The sequence below is a fragment of the Salmo salar genome, chromosome ssa15, assembly GCF_905237065.1.
Source record: "Salmo salar chromosome ssa15, Ssal_v3.1, whole genome shotgun sequence".
NCBI classification, from domain to species: domain Eukaryota; kingdom Metazoa; phylum Chordata; class Actinopteri; order Salmoniformes; family Salmonidae; genus Salmo; species Salmo salar.
The window spans coordinates 3,137,500-3,157,025 of record NC_059456.1 but is presented as its reverse complement, the minus strand read 5'-3'; the positions used below and the strand labels follow the sequence as shown (position 1 = coordinate 3,157,025).

The 19,526-nt window shown below is 46.6% G+C and overlaps 1 protein-coding gene across 3 annotated transcripts in view; it reads left to right on the top strand.

Moving 5' to 3' along the window:
• The window catches only part of LOC106570849 (protein FAM214B), a 48,305-nt gene that overhangs the window by 24,387 nt on the left and 4,392 nt on the right, over positions 1–19,526 (top strand). For all 3 annotated transcript variants that reach the window (XM_014143418.2, XM_014143417.2, XM_014143419.2), the window contains 6 exons: positions 5,004–5,184; positions 5,466–5,694; positions 5,939–7,593; positions 18,596–18,654; positions 18,785–18,887; positions 19,179–19,337. In XM_014143418.2, the coding sequence (XP_013998893.2) occupies positions 6,136–7,593; positions 18,596–18,654; positions 18,785–18,887; positions 19,179–19,337 (1,779 nt within the window). In that variant the 5' untranslated portion in view covers positions 5,004–5,184; positions 5,466–5,694; positions 5,939–6,135. The remainder of the gene's footprint in view (positions 1–5,003; positions 5,185–5,465; positions 5,695–5,938; positions 7,594–18,595; positions 18,655–18,784; positions 18,888–19,178; positions 19,338–19,526) is intronic.

Sequence of the window (19,526 nt, the reverse complement as noted above, 5' to 3'; positions counted from 1 at the left end):
TGCCTCAGGAGGTGTGTGTCTGTGCGTGTGTGTTTATGTTCCTAATATTGAGTTGCACCCCCCCCTTCCCTCAGAACAGCCTCAATTCGTCGAGGCTTGGACTCTACAAGGTATTGAAAGCGTTCCACAGAGATGCTGGCCTATGTTGACTCCAATACTTCCAACAGTTGTGTCAAGTTGGCTGGATGTCCTTTGGGTGGTGGACTATTCTTGATAAACATGGGAAACTGTTAAGCGTGAAAAACCCAGCAGTGTTGCAGTTCTTGACACTCTCAAACCGGTGCGCCTGGCACCTACTACCAAACCCCGTTCAAAGGCACTTCAATCTTTTGTCTTGCTCATTCACCCTCTGAATGGCACACATACACAATCCATGTCTCAATTGTCTCAAGGCTTAAAACTCCTTATTTAACCTGTCTCCTCCCCATCATCTACACTGATTGAAGAGGATTTAACAAGTGACATCAATAAGGGATCATAGCTTTCACCTGGACTCACCTGGTCAGTCTGTCAAGGAAATAGCAGGTGTTCTTAATGTTTCGTTCACTCGTGTGTGTGTGTGTGTGTGTGTGTGTGTGTGTGTGTGTGTGTGTGTACGTTACTACGTGTATATGTGTGTGTTTGTGTCTCAGAGACGTCCTGTACTGTCAACAGGCAGAGCTGGGCCCTGATGTTTGTCTCTCAGAGAGACGTCCTGTCCTGTCAGCAGGCAGAGCAGGGCCCTGATGTTTGTCTCTCAGAGAGACGTCCTGTCCTGTCAGCAGGCAGAGCAGGGCCCTGATGTACTGTAACTCTTCCCTAATGGTACTATATTTCCCATATAGTGCACTCCTTTTGACCAGGACCCATAGGGGTCCAGTAGTAGTGCATTATACAAGGACTAGGGTGCTATTTGGAACACTATCACCATGATACCTCGAGAACCAAATGACCCTCTACAGCCCAGCCATCTGGAAACCAACCTGATTCACTGTGATGTCACGCACACTACATGAAGACAACAGACATGCTCTCTCTGCTTCTCGCTCCTTTTTCTCTCTCTCTCTCTCTCTCTCTCTCTCTCTCTCTCTCTCTCGCTCTCTTATTCTCACACACTCCCTATTTCTCTCTCTCTCTCTCTCTCTCTCTCTCTCTCTCTCTCTCTCTTTTATTCTCACACACTCTCTTATTCTCACACACACCCCATTTCTCTCCCCCTCGCTCTCATTCTCTCTCTGTCGCTCTTTCTCTCTCTTACATCTCTCCGAGTCCTCAAACATATGGAAGAAGGTACTCTGGTCAGATGAGGCAAAAATGTAGATTTTTGGCATCAAGAAAAATGCTATGTTTGGCACAAACCCAACACCTCTCATCACCCCTAGAAAACCATCCCCACAGTGAAGCATGGTGGTGGCAGCATCATGCTGTAGGGATGTTTTTCATCGGCAGGGACTGGGAAACTGGTCAGAATTGGAGGAATGATGGATGGCACTAAATACAGAAATTCTTGAGGGAAACCTGTTTCAGTCTTCCAGAGATTTGAGACTGGGACGGAGGTTCACCTTCCAGCAGGACAATGACCCTAGGCATACTGCTAAAGCAACACTCAAGTGGTTTAAGGGGAAACATTTAAATGTCTTGGAATAGCCTAATCAAAGCCCAGACTTCAATCCAATTGAGAGTCTGTGGTATGACTTAAAGATTGCTGTACACCAGCGGAACCCATCCAACTTGAAGGAGCTGGAGCAGTTTTGCCTTGAAGAATGGGCAAAAATCCCAGTGGCTAGATGCTCCAAGCTTATAGAGACATACCCCAAGAGTCTTGCAGCTGTAATTGCTGCAAAAGGTGGCTCTACAAAGTATTGACTTTGTGGGGGTGAATAGTTATGCACTCTCAAGTTTTCTTTTTTTGGGTCTTATTTCTTGTTTGTTTCACAATAAAGACTTTGTATCTCCAAAGTGGTAGGCATGTTGTGTAAATCAAATGATACAAACCCCCAAAAAGTATATTTTAATTCCAGGTTGTAAGGCAACAAAATAGGAAAAATGCCAAGGGGGTGAATACTTTCGCAAGCCACTGTATTCTCACATACTCCCTGTTTCTCTCCCTCTCTCTATCTCCATCTCTTTCTCTTTCTATTCAATTTCAATTCAATTTATGGAGCTTTATGGGCATGGGAAACATATGTTTACATTGCCAAAGCATGTGAAATAGATAATAAACAAAAGTGAAGTAAACAATAAAAAATGTACAGTAAACATTACTGGTTGCCCTGTTCTTGTGGCAACAGGTCACAAATATTGCTGCTGTGATTGCACACTATGGTATTTCACCCAATAGATATGGAAGTTTATCAAAATTGGATTTGTTTTCCAATTCTTTGGGCCGGTGTAATATGAGGGAAATATGTGTCTCTAATATGGTCATACATTTGGCAGGATGTTAGGAAGTGGTCAGGTATTCTGCCACTGTGTACTCTCTGTTTAGGGCCAAATAGCATTCTAGTTTGCTCTGTTTTTTTTGTCAATTCTTTCCAATGTGTAAAGTAATTATCTTTGTTTTCTGTCTCTGTCGCCGTCTGTCTCTGTCTCTGTCATGTTCTATTTGTGCTGTCTTGTCATGGTCAGCTCTAAGCCTGGAATCCTCCCGTCAGGTTGCATGGTGACTCGCTCGTGTTCCTTTATTCCATTTATTACTGGGGGTGGGGTCATCGTTTGCTCATGGCAATGTTACTGGAGTTGAAGCTGATCTGCTGGTCAGTTCATCTCTGTTGGACTGGAGGCAGTGGGATTTTGGGAGATGAGGGGTGTGAATTAGTATGATAGAAACTAGAAAGGGTCATTTTTGGGGGAAGAAAAATTGTGTGATTGCTTCCTTTGGCCCTGAGCGCTCTGGAGTAGGTTTTCATCTCTGTACTTTCTCCATTCATCTTTCCCTCGATCTTGACTAGTCCCTGCAGCTGAAAAACATCCCCACAGATTGATGCTGCCACCACCATGCTTCACTGTAGGGATGGTGCCAGGTTTCCTCCAGACGTGACGCTTGGCATTCAGGCCAAAGAGTTCCATCTTGGTTTCATCAGACCATATAATCTTATTTCTCATGGTCTGAGAGTCCTTTAGGTGCCTTTTGGTGAACTTCAAGCAGGCTGTCATGTGCCTTTTACCGAGGAGTAGCTCCCATCTGGCCACTCTACCATAAAGGCCTGATAGGTGGAGTGCTGCAGAAATGGTTGTCCTTCTGGAAGCTTCTCCAATCTCCAAATCAAATTTATTTATAAAGCCCTTCTTCCATCAGCTGATATCTCAAAGTGCTGTACAGAAACCCAGCCTAAAACCCCAAACAGCAAGCAATGCAGGTGTAGAAGCACGGTGGCTAGGAAAAACTCCCTAGGAAGGCCAAAACCTAGGAAGAAACCTAGAGAGGAACCAGGCTGAGGGGTGGCCAGTCCTCTTCTGGCTGTGCCGGAACTTTGGAGCTCTATCAGAGTGACCATCAGGTTCTTGGTCACCTCCCTGACCAAGGCCCTTCTCCCCCGATTGCTCAGTTTGGCCGGGAGGCCGGCTCTAGGAAGAGTCTTGGTGGTTCCAGTCTTCTTCCCTTTAAGAATGATGGAGGCCACTGTGTTCTTGGGGACCTACATGTGTTGGTAACCTTCCCTAGATCTGTGCCTCGACACAGTCTGGTCTCGGAGCGCTACAGACAATTCCATTGACATCATGGCTTGGTTTTTGCTCTGACATGCACTGTATTTCCAAATAATGTCCAATCAATTTAATTTACCACAGGTGGACTCCAATCAAGGAGCTCAATTTCGAGGCTCATAGCAATGGGTCTGAATACTTATGGAAGTAAGGTATTTCAGTTTATTTTTTTATAAATTTGCAAACATTGCAAACTGTAGATCGGTATGTTTTTTTTATTTTTGTGACTTTTTACCCCGTTTTCTCCCCAATTGGTAGTTACAGTCTCTCGGGAGAGAAGAAGGTTGAGAGACATGCGTCCTCCGAAACATGACCCTGCCAAGTCGCACTGCTTCTTGACACACTGCTCGCTTAACCTGGAAGCCAGCCGCACCAATGTGTCTGAGAAAACACCGTACAACTGGTGACCGATGTCAGTGTGCATGCACCCGGCCCGCCACAAGGAGTCGCTAGAGCACGATGAGACAAGGACATCCTGGCCGGCCAAACCCTCCCCTAACCCGGACGACGCTGGGCCAATTGTGCACCACCTCATGGGTCTCCCGGTCGCAGCCGGCTACAACACAGCCTGGGATCGAACCCAGGTCTGTAGTTGACGCCTCAAGCACTGCGATGCAGTGCCTAAGACCGCTGTGCCACTCGGGAGGCCCATAGATCGTGATTTTTGACCTGGTTACATACATTGTACAACACAGCTGTTTTTCTGCATGGTTTTTGATTTCTGTATAATAAAAAATCAACTAAGAAGTTGGCTCTTTTTCAATGGGGGTCAATGGGATGCGAACGATTTGTTTTCCCACAAGGTGGGCTTGGTCTAAGGGAAGTCCTTCTTATGAAGGGAATATGGACTAGGAGTATGGTCCATTAGAATGCACACAGGCCATTTGCTGGCATTCGTTGGAATCCTTGCCCAAGTGTTCTCATTTGTGTTGACATTTGGGCGCCAATGTCATCTTGACTTTCTGAGATGTTTTCTTGGAACAGCATCTTTCTCTCTCTCTCACCCCCCACGTACCCTGTCCCAAGATCTGGTCCCCCCACAAAAGTCTAGATGGGTCAAGGTTCAGTCAGCTGTGCCTTATTGTTCCATATTGGGTCAAATAGGAGCAAAAGTGGTAATATAAGTAAACTTGTGTCTGTTGTCATCGACCTGTGATTGATGTTTGATCTCTGGAACAAAAACCCTTATGAGTAATCCCCTGATGGGCTGTGTCAACATCTGTGGGGTTCCCCCTCTGGAGAAAGTCTTGACAGAATTATTGCTTAAGTTGAGGTAAATTGATGAATTAATATCTTTCTTTATCTCTCTGTCTCTCCAGGGTTTCTCTGTGGAATGCACATGTCATGATGCCGTCGCTGAGTCTCACCCTGCGTCCAGGTGACCAGGGAGGGTGTGTCGAGTCATCAGCCAATCACAGCAGATGCTTTAGGAGAGTCAGTTTATGTTCATCAGTACTTCCTCTCAGAACCCTCCCGCCTCACTGACGTCCTGCCCCCTCGGTAAGTAGGCCACTCTATCTATCAATCAATCAAAGTAGGCTACTCTCAGCCAGCACTACTTTGTCAAGCTTCTAACACTATCCTTATAAATTCTTACGCACTCCTGTCCTCATAGCTCATAATAACCGATAGTAAGTCTGTTATAACATCAGTATGCCTATGTGTTGATGGTCACTTTCTATCCATAGCCTCACCACCTCACCAATACATATTCTCTCTCTCTCTCTCTCTCTCTCTCTCTCTCTCTCTCTCTCTCTCTCTCTCTCTCTCTTTCTCTCCAGGTGGTAGGTAGGTAGTTCCTGTATCCATCTCTTCCATCATTTCCTCTTCCTCCTGAAGCCCCGCCCATTACTGTCTGGCTGTGCGGGGATGCTGGTGCTAGCTGGCACTGGTCGTAACTATGGTGATAGTCAGGTAACCGTGGTAGGAGGAGTCTGTGGGCACAGCTTCCTGATGTTGTGCCAGGTGCTGACGGGACAGGAGGGCACCATTGAACGGACGGGCACAGAGGTGAGGCGTTACTATGTACTGTGGGGCAAACCCCAACTAGTCGTATGAGTGTAACTAGCATTGTCATCATGTTAATCATGAATTGGTATCTATGAGAGATTTCAGAGAAAAGTTGAGTAATTAGTTTTTCATTCTGGGGCACACAGTTGTGTGCTGAGTTTCTAAGTCTGTTTGTTATTGTTATTGTTTGCTAGTCAATAAGTGTGTCTAATATGTGTATTATTACACCTTTGCTTCTCCTCAGGCGCTGTGCAACTCTGCTTCCTGGTTTACACTGATGACATCACAACAGGAAGTATAGGACCTATCTTACTGTAGAACGTCAATCTCCGCCTCCTTGCACTTTCTAGAACTTCCTGTTGCTGCTACTTGACTTCCTGTTGCAGAAAGTCTCTCAGACACTTTAAGGCTCTGACCTCTAACCTCTGAACCCAAGCAGCCATGAGGCACATTCACGTAGAACTGACACGTGGCAGCAAGGAGGAGCTGGCTCCTGTGGAGCTTCCATCCCAGGATGGGGACCTGCCTCCTCCCGCGGCCCCCTCACAGGTCCCCAACCTTGGGGTGATGAAACCGGGGGTGGTGGTTCCCAAGCCCTTTGGTCATGAGCAGCTGCGTCTCCAGAAGGTCTACCAGCTCTCCATCTTCTCCCAGCTGGGGGGGTTCTCAGCCTCCGAGCTCCCCAGAACCAGTGAGGCCCAGCCGGGGCAGGTCCAGCCGGGTCAGGTCCAGCGGACTGACAGGGTGGGGGTCAAGAGGGGACAGGGTGGGGGTCAAGAGGAGTCCCATCTAACCCACAAATGGCCCCACCTGGCTGGGGACCTAGACAGGGAAAGGGATGGAGGGGTGATGTCAGGACCTGGGGTAGGGGTGGATGTCGGAATGGGGGTTGGGATTGGGTTAGGGATGGGGGTAGGGCAGGGGCCTGTATCCCCCTGCATCATGGTGGATCACAGAGATTCAGATGGGGGCCTGTCGCCTAGATCCCCCCCAGCTGCCCCCCTCTCTCCGGGCCACACCCCCGCCCGACGCCCTGCCCAGCACAATCACGACAGGCCCGTCCCGGACCTGTGGGCCCCGCTGTCGCCCAAACCATCCCCCATAGTCGAGCCCCACAGCCCCCCTGGCTCCTGCAGCCCCTTTCCCAGCACAGAGCCTCCTCCTGGGGGAGACACGCCAGCCTGCTCCCTGGGCAATCCTGGAGGGTCTGGGGAGGGCTGCAGTAGTGGCTCCTCATTGGGACAGCATCAGCCCAACTGCTGCACTGACGGCCCCCATGGGGCACTTGGGACAATCGACACCCTTAGCCCTCCCCTCAGACCTCCCGGCTCCCTCTCCCACCGCTTCACTCCCACCACAGACCCCCAGGAGCCTGGGGAGGGTAGGGAGTGTTGGGCCAAACTGGAGTCTTCACCGCCCCATCCCAGTGCCACCGCCTTCAACTCCACCAACGGCCTGAGCTCCGGGGAGAAGACCCCCAGCACCAGTGGCCTGAGCTCCGGGGAGAAGACCCCCAGCACCAGCGGCCTGAGCTCCGGGGAGAAGACCCCCAGCACCAGTGGCCTGAGCTCCGGGGAGAAGACCCCCAGCACCAGCGGCCTGAGCTCCGGGGAGAAGACCCCCAGCACCAGCGGCCTGAGCTCCGGGGAGAAGACCCCCAGCACCAGCGGACTCCGTGGGATCTCTTCGGGCCCCTGCCCGGCCAAGAAGAAACTGCTATCATCCAGCGACACGGGAGAGTCGTGTTCGGAGGACGAGGGCCCCTCCACCTCTAAGAGGAGCCGTCTGGCCCTGCTGGCCCCGGGGTTAGGGCTGGCCTCCTGCAGGGGCACCGATGCCAAGGCTGCCCCCTTCTGGAACCATCTGCTGCCCAACGCACGGGACCCGGACCACACCAAGGTGAGGAGCACAGACTAGCACAAGCAGGCACATACAAACACCAGAGGAGGCTAGTGGGAGGAGCTATAGGGGCACCGGCTCATTGTAATGGCTGTTATGGAATAAATGGAACGGTATCAAACACATCAAACCACATGCTTGACTCTGTTCCATTTATTCTATCCAGCCATTACAATGAGTCAGTTTTCCTATAGGTCCACCAGCCAGCTTCCTCTAACACAGGCACGTGTATATACACACACACAAAGGCACACACACACACTAGAGTTGAATGGTTGGAACCCGGTTACCGAGATTTACTGGGATTTACTGCCCAAATCCACTCCCTTTTCCTGGGATAAATAACTGAGAGAAACCAGTAAATTATAATAAATTAATTATATGAACAGCATGGCGTAAAATGGAACTGTTAAATTATATATGTCTAAATCTGGCTTCTCTACGGCCTCTGCATGATGAATCATCAATGCTCAGGGTGGGGACAGACAGCAAATTTTTATTTATTTCACCTTTATCTAACCAGGTGGGCCAGTTGAGAACAAGTTCTCATTTACAACTGTGACCTGGCCAAGATAAAGCAAAGCAGTGCGACAAAAGCAACAACACAGAGTTACACATAAACAAACGTACAGTCCATAACACAATAGAAAAGAAAACATTTCAAATCTATGTACAGTGTGTGCAAATGTAGAAGAGTAGGGAGGTAGGCAATAAATAGGCCATAGAGGCGAAATAATTACAATTTAGCATTAATACTGGAGTGATAGATGTGCAGATGATGATGTGCAAGTAGAGATACTGGGGTGCAGAAGAGCAAGACGGTAAGTAATAATATGGGGATGAGGTAGTTGGGTGTGCTATTTACAGATGGGCTGTGTACAGGTACAGTGATCGGTAAACTGCTCTGACAGCTGATGCTTAAAGTTAGAGAGGGAGATGTCAGACTCCAGCTTCAGAGATTTTTGCAATTCGTTCCAGTCATTGGCAGCAGAGAACTGGAAGGAAAGGCGGCCAAAGGAAGTGTTGGCTTTGGGGATGACCAGTGAGATATACCTGCTGGAGCGTGTGCTACGGGTGGGTGTTGCTATTTCTTTATTTTACCGTTATTTAACTAGGCAAGTCAGTTAAGAATAAATTCTTATTTTCAAAGATGGCCTAGGAACAGTGGGTTAACTGTCTTGTTCAGGGGCAGAACGACAGATTTTTACCTTGTCAGCTTAGGGATTCGATCTTGCAACTTTTTGGTTACTAGTCCAACGCTCTAACCACTAGGCTACCTGCCGCTATGATGACCAGTGAGCTGAGATAAGGTGGGGCTTTACCTAGCAAAGACTTATAGGTGACCTGGAGCCAGTGGGTTTGGCGACAGATATGTAGTGAGGGCCAGCCAACGAGAGCATACAGGTCACAGTGGTGGGTAGTATATGGGGCTTTGGTGACAAAACGGATGGCACTGTGATAGACTACATCCAGTTTGCTGAGTAGAGTGTTGGAGGCTATTTTGTAAATGACATCGCCGAAGTCAAGGATCGGTAGTATAGTCAGTTTTACAAGGGTATGTTTAGCAGCATAAGTGAAGGAGGCTTTGTTGCGAAATAGGAAGCCGATTCTAGATTTAATTTTAGATTGGAAATGCTTAATGTGAGTCTGGAAGGAGAGTTCACAGTCTAAACAGACACCTAGGTATTTGTAGTTGTCCACATATTCTAGGTCAGAACCGTCCAGAGTAGTGATGCTAGTCGGGCGGGCGGGTGCGGGCAGCAATCGGTTGAAGAGCATGCACTTAGTTTTACTAGCATTTAAAAGCAGTTGGAGGCCACGGAAGGAGAGTTGAATGGCGTTGAAGCTTGTCTGGAGGTTTGTTAGCACAGTGTTCAAAGAAGGGCCAGATGTATACAGAATGGTGTCGTCTGCGTAGAGGTGCATCAGAGAATCACCATCAGCAAGAGCGACATCATTGATATATACAGAGAAAAGAGTCGTCCCGAGAATTGAACCCTGTGGCACCCCCATAGAGACTGCCAGAGGTACGGACCACAGGCACTCCAATTTGGCAAACTTAACTCTATCTGAGAAGTAGTTGGTGAACCAGGTAAGGCAGTCATTTGAGAAGTCAAGGCTTTTGAGTCTGCCGATAAGAATGCGGCGATTGACAGAGTTGAAAGCCTTGGCCAGGTCGATGAATACAGCTACACAGTGCTGTCTCTTATCGATGGCGGTTATGATATCGTTTAGGACCTTGAGCGTGGCTGAGGTGCACCCATGACCAGCTCGGAAACCAGATTGCATAGTGGAGAAGGTACGGTGGGATTCGAAATGGTCGGTGATCTGTTTATTAACTTGGCTTTTGAAAATTTTAGAAAGGCAGGGCAGGATGGGTATAGGTCCAAAAGAGTTTGGGTCTTGAGTGTCTCCCCCTTTGAAGAGGGGGATGACCGTGGCAGCTTTCCAATCTTTGGGGATCTCAGGCGATACGAAAGAGAGGTTGAATAGGCTAATAATAGGGGTTGCAACAGTTTCGGCGGATAATTTTAGAAAGAGAGGGTCCAGATTGTCTAGCCCAGCTGATTTGTAGGGATCCAGATTTTGCAGCTCTTTCAGAACATCAGCTGTCTGGATTTGGTGAAGGAGAAGCGGGGTTGTGAAGGAGAAGCGGGGGGGTTTGGGCGAGTTGCTGCGGGGGGTGCTGAGATGTTGACCGGGATCGGGGTATGGCCAGCCGTAGAGAAATGCTTCTTGAAATTATCGATTATCATAGATTTATCGGTGGTGACAGTGTTTCCTATCCTCAGTGCAGTGGGCAGCTGGGAGGAGGTGTTCTTATTCTCCATGGACTTTAGTGTCCCAAAATGTTTTGGAATTAGTGCTACAGGAAGCAAATTTCTGTTTGAAAAAGCTAGCCTTAGCTTTCCTAACTGACTGAGTATTTTTTGTTTTCTGACTTCCCTGAAAAGTTGAATATCGCGTGGGCTATTCAATGCTATTGCAGAACGCCACAGGATGTTTTTGTGCTGGACAAGGGCAGTCAAGTCTGGGGTGAACCAAGGGCTATATCTGTTCTTAGTTTTTTTAAATTGAATAGGGCATGCTTATTTAAGATGGAGAGGAAAGCACTTTTGAAGAGCAACCAGGCATCCTCTACTGACAGGATGAGGTCAGTATCCTTCCAGGATACCCGGGCCAGGTCGATTATAAAGGCCTGCTCACTCAAGTGTTTTAGGGAGCGTTTGACAGTGATGAGGGGTAGTCGTTTGACCGCGGACCCATTACGCACGCAGGCAAGGAGGCAGTGATTGCTGAGATCCTGGTTGAAGACAGCAGAGGTGTATTTAGAGGGCAAGTTGGTCAGGATGATATCTATGAGGGTGCCCATGGTTACGGATTTAGGGTTGTACCTGGTAGGTTCCTTGATAATTTGTGTTAGATTGAGGGCATCTAGCTTAGATTATAGAATGGCCGGTGTGTTAAGCATGTCCCAGTTTAGGTCACCTAACAGTACGAACTCTGAAGACAGATGGGGGGGGGGGGCGATCAATTCACATACGGTGTCCAGGGCACGGCTGGGGGCTGAAGGGGGTTTATAACAAGCGGCAACGGTGGGAGGCTTGTTTATGGAAAGGTGGATTTTTAAAAGTAGAAGCTAGAATTGTTTGGGCACAGACCTGGATAGTATGACAGAACTCTGCAGGCTATCTCTGCAGTAGATTGCAACTCTGTCCCCTTTGGCAGTTCTATCTTGGCGGAAAATGTTATAGTTAGGGATGGTAATTTCAGGATTTTTGGTGGCCTTCCTAAGCCAGGATTCAGACACGGCTAGGACATCCGGTTGGCAGAATGTACTAAAGCAGTGAATAAAACAATCTTAGGGAGGAGGCTTCTAATGTTATCTCAGTATGGAGAGCAGTTCACAATGCATGTAGACCTATTATCTCGTCATGGGAACTTTTCTTGTGACAGGTAAGCCTACATTTGCTGCAGTATAGCCTATGCTACAGTAATATAAAGACCGAATGCGCGTCTAATTTACCCATCTCCATCTTGCTTTCAGGGGTCACCTTGTTTTCACGGCTGTCGAATGGATCCGACCAAAGTGCAGCATGGTTGTAGTTCCACATATTTATTTTATCCGTGAAACTTTGCAAAACATAAATAACCGAATTTACAAAAACAACAAACCGTGACGCAGAGAGAAACAAACACTACTCAAAAGATAATAAACCACAAAAACAGGAAGAAAAAACCCCTACTTAAATATGATCTCCAATCAGAGGTAACGAGGACCAGCTGCCTCCAATTGGAGATCAACCCAAACAACCCCAACATAGAAATAGAAAAACCAGAACTTAAAAAACATAGAAAAACACAAAACACCCCTTGTCACGCCCTGACCTACTCTACTATAGAAAATAACCTCTTACTATGGTCAGGACGTGACACTTGTTTTTTAATTGTAAAGATTATTATTGTTTTTATTGCAGCTGCAAAGTTTTAAGTCTATCACACAAATATTGTTGCTTTAAATTAGTACACGCGCTAGTACTCTCTGTCTTTCTCTCCATCAACTCCATTCAAATTGAATCCAAAATAGATAACCCTGTTCTAGACTTATTGTCACGTCCTGACCAGTAAAGGGGTCATTTGTAATTGTAGTATGGTCAGGGCGTGGCAGGGGGTGTTTGTTTTGTGTGTTTTGTTTTTTTTTGGTTCTAGGGGATTTTGGTTCTAGTTTTCTATTTCTATGTTTCTTTTTCTATGTGTGGCCAAGTATGGCTTCCAATCAGAGGCAGGTGTCTTTCGTTGTCTCTGATTGGAAGCCATACTTAGGCAGCCTGTTTTTCCTGTGTTTTTGTGGGTGGTTATTTTTCTGTATAGCCTGTGTGCCTTATGGAACTGGTTTGTCGTCTGTTTATTTTGTTTTGAGTGTTCTTTCTAATTAAAGTAAGAAGATGAGCACTATACCCGCTGCGCCTTGGTCTGTCCCTTACGACGCGTATGACACTTATATATAGCCCTATATATAGATGTCCTAGCCTGCCTTTTTTTCAGGTAATAAATTTAATGCAATATTAGCCTTATATTTAGATAATTAATGATGGGTTATACATAATAAGCTTGAAACTTATAGCCTCTGTCTCTTGCGCAATACGCACTCACCTGTGCTCTGCTGGCACATGCAGGAAAAGCTAGAATAACTTGCTGGACATCCTTTTTTTGTTGTTGCATTTAACAGTTATTTATTCAGACCCATAACCATTCAATCTTTGTGAAAAGAAGTGAAAGCCTTGTGCATCTAGTCCTATATTACTCAAGGATGTCATTAGACTGATGAAGATAAGGATAACGAAACGTATTTAATTTAACTGGTGAAAGCGAGGAAGGAATGAATCAACAATAGAGAGAAAGAGGAGGTAGGCTAATAACATTAGGGGAATTATTATGAAAGACGTCAGCCTACTAATTATACAAATAGGCCCTATTACATGTCAAATGTAAATTTGCTAGCCTATACTTGTAACTTTGTAGGCCCCATGTGCTGCACCAGAATCGCATGTTCTCTTCTGCTTTATTATGGTTTGAATGATGTGTGTAATTCCAGTCCATATACTACAGTATAATACAGTACAGTAATACAGTTCACACTCCAAAAGATTAGCCTACTGGAGCTAGTTTCATTTATTTACCCAAGAGAGCATATAGCTAGCTACATCTATGGGCTGTTATGTTTTTCTGTTGTGCGTAATGAGCAGTAGCCTTGAGAAATATACAGTATGTATTGGATAACGGCCCAATCATTTGGGCTTTTTTGGGGTTTAGGTTCATTAGCTAGCATCACTACTCTGGACGGTTCTGACTTAGAATATGTGGACAACTACAAATACCTAGGTGTCTGGTTAGACTGTAAATTCTCCTTCCAGACTCACATTAAGCATCTCCAATCCAAAATTAAATCTAGAATCGGCTTCCTATTTCGCAACAAAGCCTCCTTCACTCATGCTGCTAAACATACCCTCGTAAAACTGACCATCCTACCGATCCTTGACTTCAGTGATGTCATTTACAAAATAGCCTCCAACACTCTACTCAGCAAATTAGATGCAGTCTATCACAGTGCCATCCGTTTTGTCACCAAAGTCCCATATACTACCCACCACTGTGTCACAGGATCCAACGAAAGTGGCGCCCCTCCTCGGTCGGGCGGCGCTCGGCGGTCGTCGTCGCCGGCCTATTAGCTGCCACCGATCGTTGTTTCTGTGTCTTTTGGTTTTGTCTGTCTGTTCCGCACCTGTTTTGTGTCTGTCATTAGTGGGGCCTTATTTAGTGTGTGTTTTCAGTTGGGGTTTTGTGCGGGATTGTTTATTGTCCACTCAGGACGGTGGGCCGTGATTTATACATTTTTACTGGCAGTTTTCGTCAGAAGATTTACCGGGCTGCGCCCCTTGCTATTGTGCCGTGTGAATATATATTTTTCGTGTAATGGGAATGTGTTTTTCCCAGGCAGACTGTATGTAGCGCCCTGTGCCTCGCGGCTTTTTGTGTGTGTCAATTTATTAAAAGACACTCACCTCCAGCACCTGTCTCCTGCATCTGATTCCGCCTCTACACCAGTCCAAGTCAACTGTGACACACTGCGACCTTTATGCTCTCGTTGGCTGGCCCTCGCTTCATATTCGTCGCCAAACCGGCTGTCTCCAGGTCATCTATAAGTCTTTGCTAGGTAAAGCCCCACCTTATCTCAGTTCACTGGTCACGATAACAACACCCACCCGTAGCACGTGCTCCAGCAGGTATATCTCAATGGTCATCCCCAAAGCCAACTCCTCCTTTGGCCGCCTTTCCTTCCAGTTCTCTGCTGCCAATGGCTGGAACGAACTGCAAAAATCACTGAAGCTGGAGTATTATATCTCCCTAACTAACTTTAAGCATCAGCTGTCAGAGCAGCTTACCGATCACTGCACCTGTACACAGCCCATCTGTAAATAGCACACCCAACTACCTCATCCCCATATTGTTATTTATTTTTGCTCTTTTGCACCCCAGTATCTCTACTTGCACATCATCATCTGCACATCTATCACTCCAGTGTTAATACTAAATTGTAATTATTTTGCCACAATGGCCTATTTATTGCCTTACCTCCCTAATCTTACTACATTTGCACACACTGTATATAGATTTTTCTATTGTGTTATTGACTGTACGTTTGTTTATCCCATGTGTAACTCTGTTGTTTTTATCGCACTGCTTTGCTTTATCTTGGCCAGGTCACAGTTGTAAATGAGAACTTGTTCTCAACTAGCCTACCTGGTTAAATAAAGGTGAAATAAAATTACAATTAAAATTTTAATTAAATGTCATTAATATAGGGCTCGACTCATCAGGCTAGATCAAAGCTCTAATCAAATCCAGAGATATTAATTTGCTTTTTTGAATGACACTTCCGGTTTTGTAGGGAAAAAATGGGTTACCTGGGAGAAAAGTGATTTATTCTCGGGATGGAACATTTGTAAAATACCAGGAAAATCTTCAACCCTATCGCACACACACACACACACACACACACACACACACACACACACACACACAGCTTTCAGGCTTGTCATTGTCTGACATTTAATAAGAGGATGAACAGACAGCGGGTTAGAGGGAAAGAGGGGGAGAGCTGTTCCAGTAAAACAGACAGGGGTGGTGGTGAGAATGAAAGACTGAGTTAGATGGCCCAAGAGAATGAAACATGATGAGAGTGAAAGAGGCAAAGAAAGAGGAAAGGGAGAGAAGAAGAGAGAGGAAGAGAGCGATGGATTCCCAGGCTGGTCATTATGAACACACCACGTATGGTGCTGGAACCAGCCGAGTGGCTCCAGAATCAAGTCTATTGAGGTGGCCTCCATTGTTCTCCCTACACTACATGTTCTGCCTGCCTGTGTCGCTGTCGCCCCAATACAACCCCCCCCACCTCCCTACTAAACCACACAGGTCTTTCTGGCTCCCCCGTTTAGATACCGAACCACTGGCTTCCAGAAACACTTTTCCTATTTAGTGCACTACTTTTGAATAGGGCACTTTTGACCGTGGTGCTCTGGTCATAGTTTGTGCACTACATAGGGAATAGGGTGCCATTTGGGACAGAGACTAGGTAGAGGATGGGGGGGGGGGCGTGGTGAGTGACAAAGAGGGGAGAGACTAGAGGGAGAGATACAGGGAGGTGAAAGGGGAAGTGAAAAGTGAAGGAGAGAGGTAGATAGGGAGTATAACATAGAGAGAGAGAGAGACACACATGTCCACAGTGAGTGTGAGGATAGATGGAGAGCGAGAGGTAGGTAGTGAGTATAACATGTCCACAGTGAGTGTGAGGATAGACCAGGCTGACATAGCCCCAGTGGAGGGCACAGCTACAGAAGAGAGGACCTGGCTAGAGAGGAGCTAGCTAGAGAAGATCTGGTTAGAGAGGGGATAGCTAGTCAATTGTTAGCTAGTGAGATGCTAGCTACAGAGGGGTTATCCTGGGAAGGGTTAGCGCCAGAGGATGTGGGCAGCCAGGACTGGGTAACCCTTAGTACGAGCGGTAGTTTGGACATGGGGAATGTGTTTGTGTCTGAAGCAGCATCCTGGACTCTCTGCCCAGTAAGTAGTGACTACGTACTGACATTCACACACACAGCGTACACACATATTGATACACAGGCAGGTATGTACCTTCATCACTCAACTGCATTCATTATTGTGTTTATTGCGTGTGTAATGCACTATGAACTATGTATGTATTTGTGTGGAAATTGAAATATATATTCCTCTTCTGGCTGTGCCGGGTGGAGATCATAAGAGTACATGGCCATTTAAGGCCAGATTGTTCTTCAAGATGTTCAAACGTTCATAGATGACCAGCAGAGTGAAACAATAATCAGTGGTTATAAAGGGAGCAACAGGTCAGAACCTCAGGAGTAAATGTCAGTTGGCTTTTCATAGCCGAGCATTCAGAGGTCGAGGCAGCAGGTGCGGTAGAGAAAGAGAGAGTCAAAAACAGCAGGTCTGGGACAAGGTAGCACGTCCGGTGAACAGGTCAGGGTTCCCTAGCCGCAGGCAGCTCAGGTCCTCCGGGAGGGGAGGGAGAGAGGGAGAGAGAGAGAATTAGAGGGAGCATACTTAAATTCACACAGGACACCAGATAAGACAGGAGAATTACACCAGATATAACAGACTGACCTTAGCCCCCCGGCACATAAACTATTGCAGCATAGATACTGGAGGCTGAGACAGGAGGGGTCAGGAGACACTGTGGCCCCTTCCTACGATACCCCTGAACAGGGCCAAACAGGCAGGATATAACCCCACCCACTTTGCCAAGGCACAGCCCCCACACCACTAGAGAGATCTTCAACCACCAACTTACCGTCCTGAGACAAGGCCGAGTATAGCCCACGAATATCTCCTCAACCGCACATGCCCGAGGGGAACAAAACCGGACAGGAAGATCATGTCAGTGACTCAACCCACTCAAGTGACGCACCCCTCCTAGGGACGGCATGGAAGAACACTAGTACGCCAGTGACTTAGCACCGTAATAGGGTCAGATGCAGAGAATACCAGTAGAGAAAGGGGAGTCGGGTCAGGCAGAGACAGCAAGGGCGGTTCGTCGCTCCAGTGCCTTGCCGTTCACCTTCGCACCCTTGGGCCAGACTACACTCAATCATAGGACCTACTGAAGAGATGAGTCTTCAGAAAAGACTTAAAGGTCGAGACCGAGTCTGCGTCTCTCACATGGTTAGGCAGACCATTCCATAAAAATTGAGCTCAATGGGAGAAAGCCCTACCTTCAGCTGTTTGCTTAGAAATTCTAGAGACAATAAGGAGGCCTGCGTCTTGTGACCGTAGCGTACGTGTAGGTATGTACAGCAGGACCAAATCAGAGAGATGGGTAGGAGTAAGCCCTGTAATTCTTTGTAGGTTAGCAGTAAAACCTTGAAATCAGCCCTTGACTTAACAGGAAGCCAGTGTAGAGAGGCTAGCATTGGAGTAATATGATCACATTTTTGGGTTCTAGTCAAGATTCTAGCAGATGGTGTTTAGCACTAACTGAAGTTTATTCAGTGCTTTATCCGGGTAGCCGGAAAGTAGAGCATTGCAGTAGTCTAATCTAGAAATAACGAAAGCATGGATTAGATTTTCTGCATAATTTTTGGACAAAAACTTACTGATTTACAATGTTACGAAGATGGGGAAAAAAGCTGTCCTTGAAATATTCTTGATATGTTTGTCAAAAGAGAGATCAGGGTCCAGAGTAACGCCAAGGTACTTCAGGGTTTCCAATCTCTCCAAAAGAATGTGGTGATCGATGGTATCAAAAGCGGCACTAAGATCTAGGAGCACGAGGACAGATGCAGAGCCTCGGTCTGACGTCATTAAAAGGTCATTTACCACCTTCACGAGTGCAGTCTCAGTGCTATGATGCGGTCTAAAACCAGACTGAAGCGTTTCGTATACATTATTTGTCTTCAGGAAGGCAGTGAGTTGCTGCGCAACAGCTTTTTCTAAAATGTTTGATGGGAATGGGAGATTCGATATAGGCCGATTTAGTTTTTTACATTTTTCGGGTCAAGGTTTGGCTTTTTCAAGGGAGTCTTTATTACTGCCACTTTTAGTGAGTTTGGTACACATCTGTTTGATAGATCATGATTATCATGACAGTTTGAGCATGACAGTAATATCAATGTTTTTAATCGGAGCTGGATTGTGCTAATCCATGTATTCTCCTTCCTGTTTTGCTCTCGCTTCCTTTCTTTCTTGCATTCTGTCCATCTGTCTCATTGTTCTGGCTTTCTGGCTCTTGTTCTGTCCTTCTGTCTCTTGTTCTGTCCTTCTGGCTCTTGTTCTGTCCATCTGTCTCTTGTTCTGTCCTTCTGGCTCTTGTTCTGTCCTTCTGTCTCTTGTTCTGTCCTTCTGTCTCTCGTTCTGTCCTTCTGTCTCTTGTTCTGTCCTTCTGTCTCTTGTTCTTGTCCTCCTTCAGAGTGTATCAGAATGCAGAGGAGCCAGCAGGAGGCTGAAAAGTGGGATGCGCCTGAAAAGGTGTGTTCACTTTCTACCTTTTAGTTGATCCATGTGTAGTCATCATTTCAAAAACCTCATCTTTAATTATGTGACTTAGCCATGGCTAACTTATGTTCTTAAAAAATAAAAAATATGTGTGTGTGTGCAGTCGACAGCTATGTAGTGGGCGGCGTACAGACACCTTGGGTCGCTCTGCTCGGTCAGGCTGGCCCTCTTCTTCCATCAGCCGTTCACTACTGGGTAACTTTGAGGTATGACACACACACACACACACACACACACACACACACACACACACACACACAGCTACATATTTAGCACAGCAGACATACACAACATATTACAGTACATTCTTACCAAATAATACAAAATGAATCATGTGTAACTGAATTTATTTCAGTATGATGTATGATGGTATTTTGTCAGAACTTGAGTTTCTACCAAATATCTAGAGAGATTTACAACATTCCTCGTTGTCATAGAAGTAGCTGTGCTTTGTAGTGGGTCTTCCTCACTCTTCCTTGTTGTGGTTTCTTCTCCAGGAGTCGATCCTGAAGGGTCGTTTCTCTCCGTCGGGTCATATCGAGGGCTTCACAGCAGAGATCGGTGCCAGCGGATCTTACTGCCCTCAACACGTCACTCTGCCTGTACACGTCACTTACTACGACATCTCAGAGCACAGCGCACCTTCACCCTTCCTGGTTAGTGTGTGTGTGTGTGTGTGTGTGTGTGTGTGTGTGTGTGTGTGTGTGTGTGTGTGTGTGTGTGTGTGTGTGTGTGTGTGTGTGTGTGTGTGTGTGTGTGTGTGTGTGTGTGTGTGTGTGTGTGTGTGTGTGTGTGTGTGTGTGTGTGTGTGTGTGTGTGTGTAACGATGTTAGCCCCCTAATGTC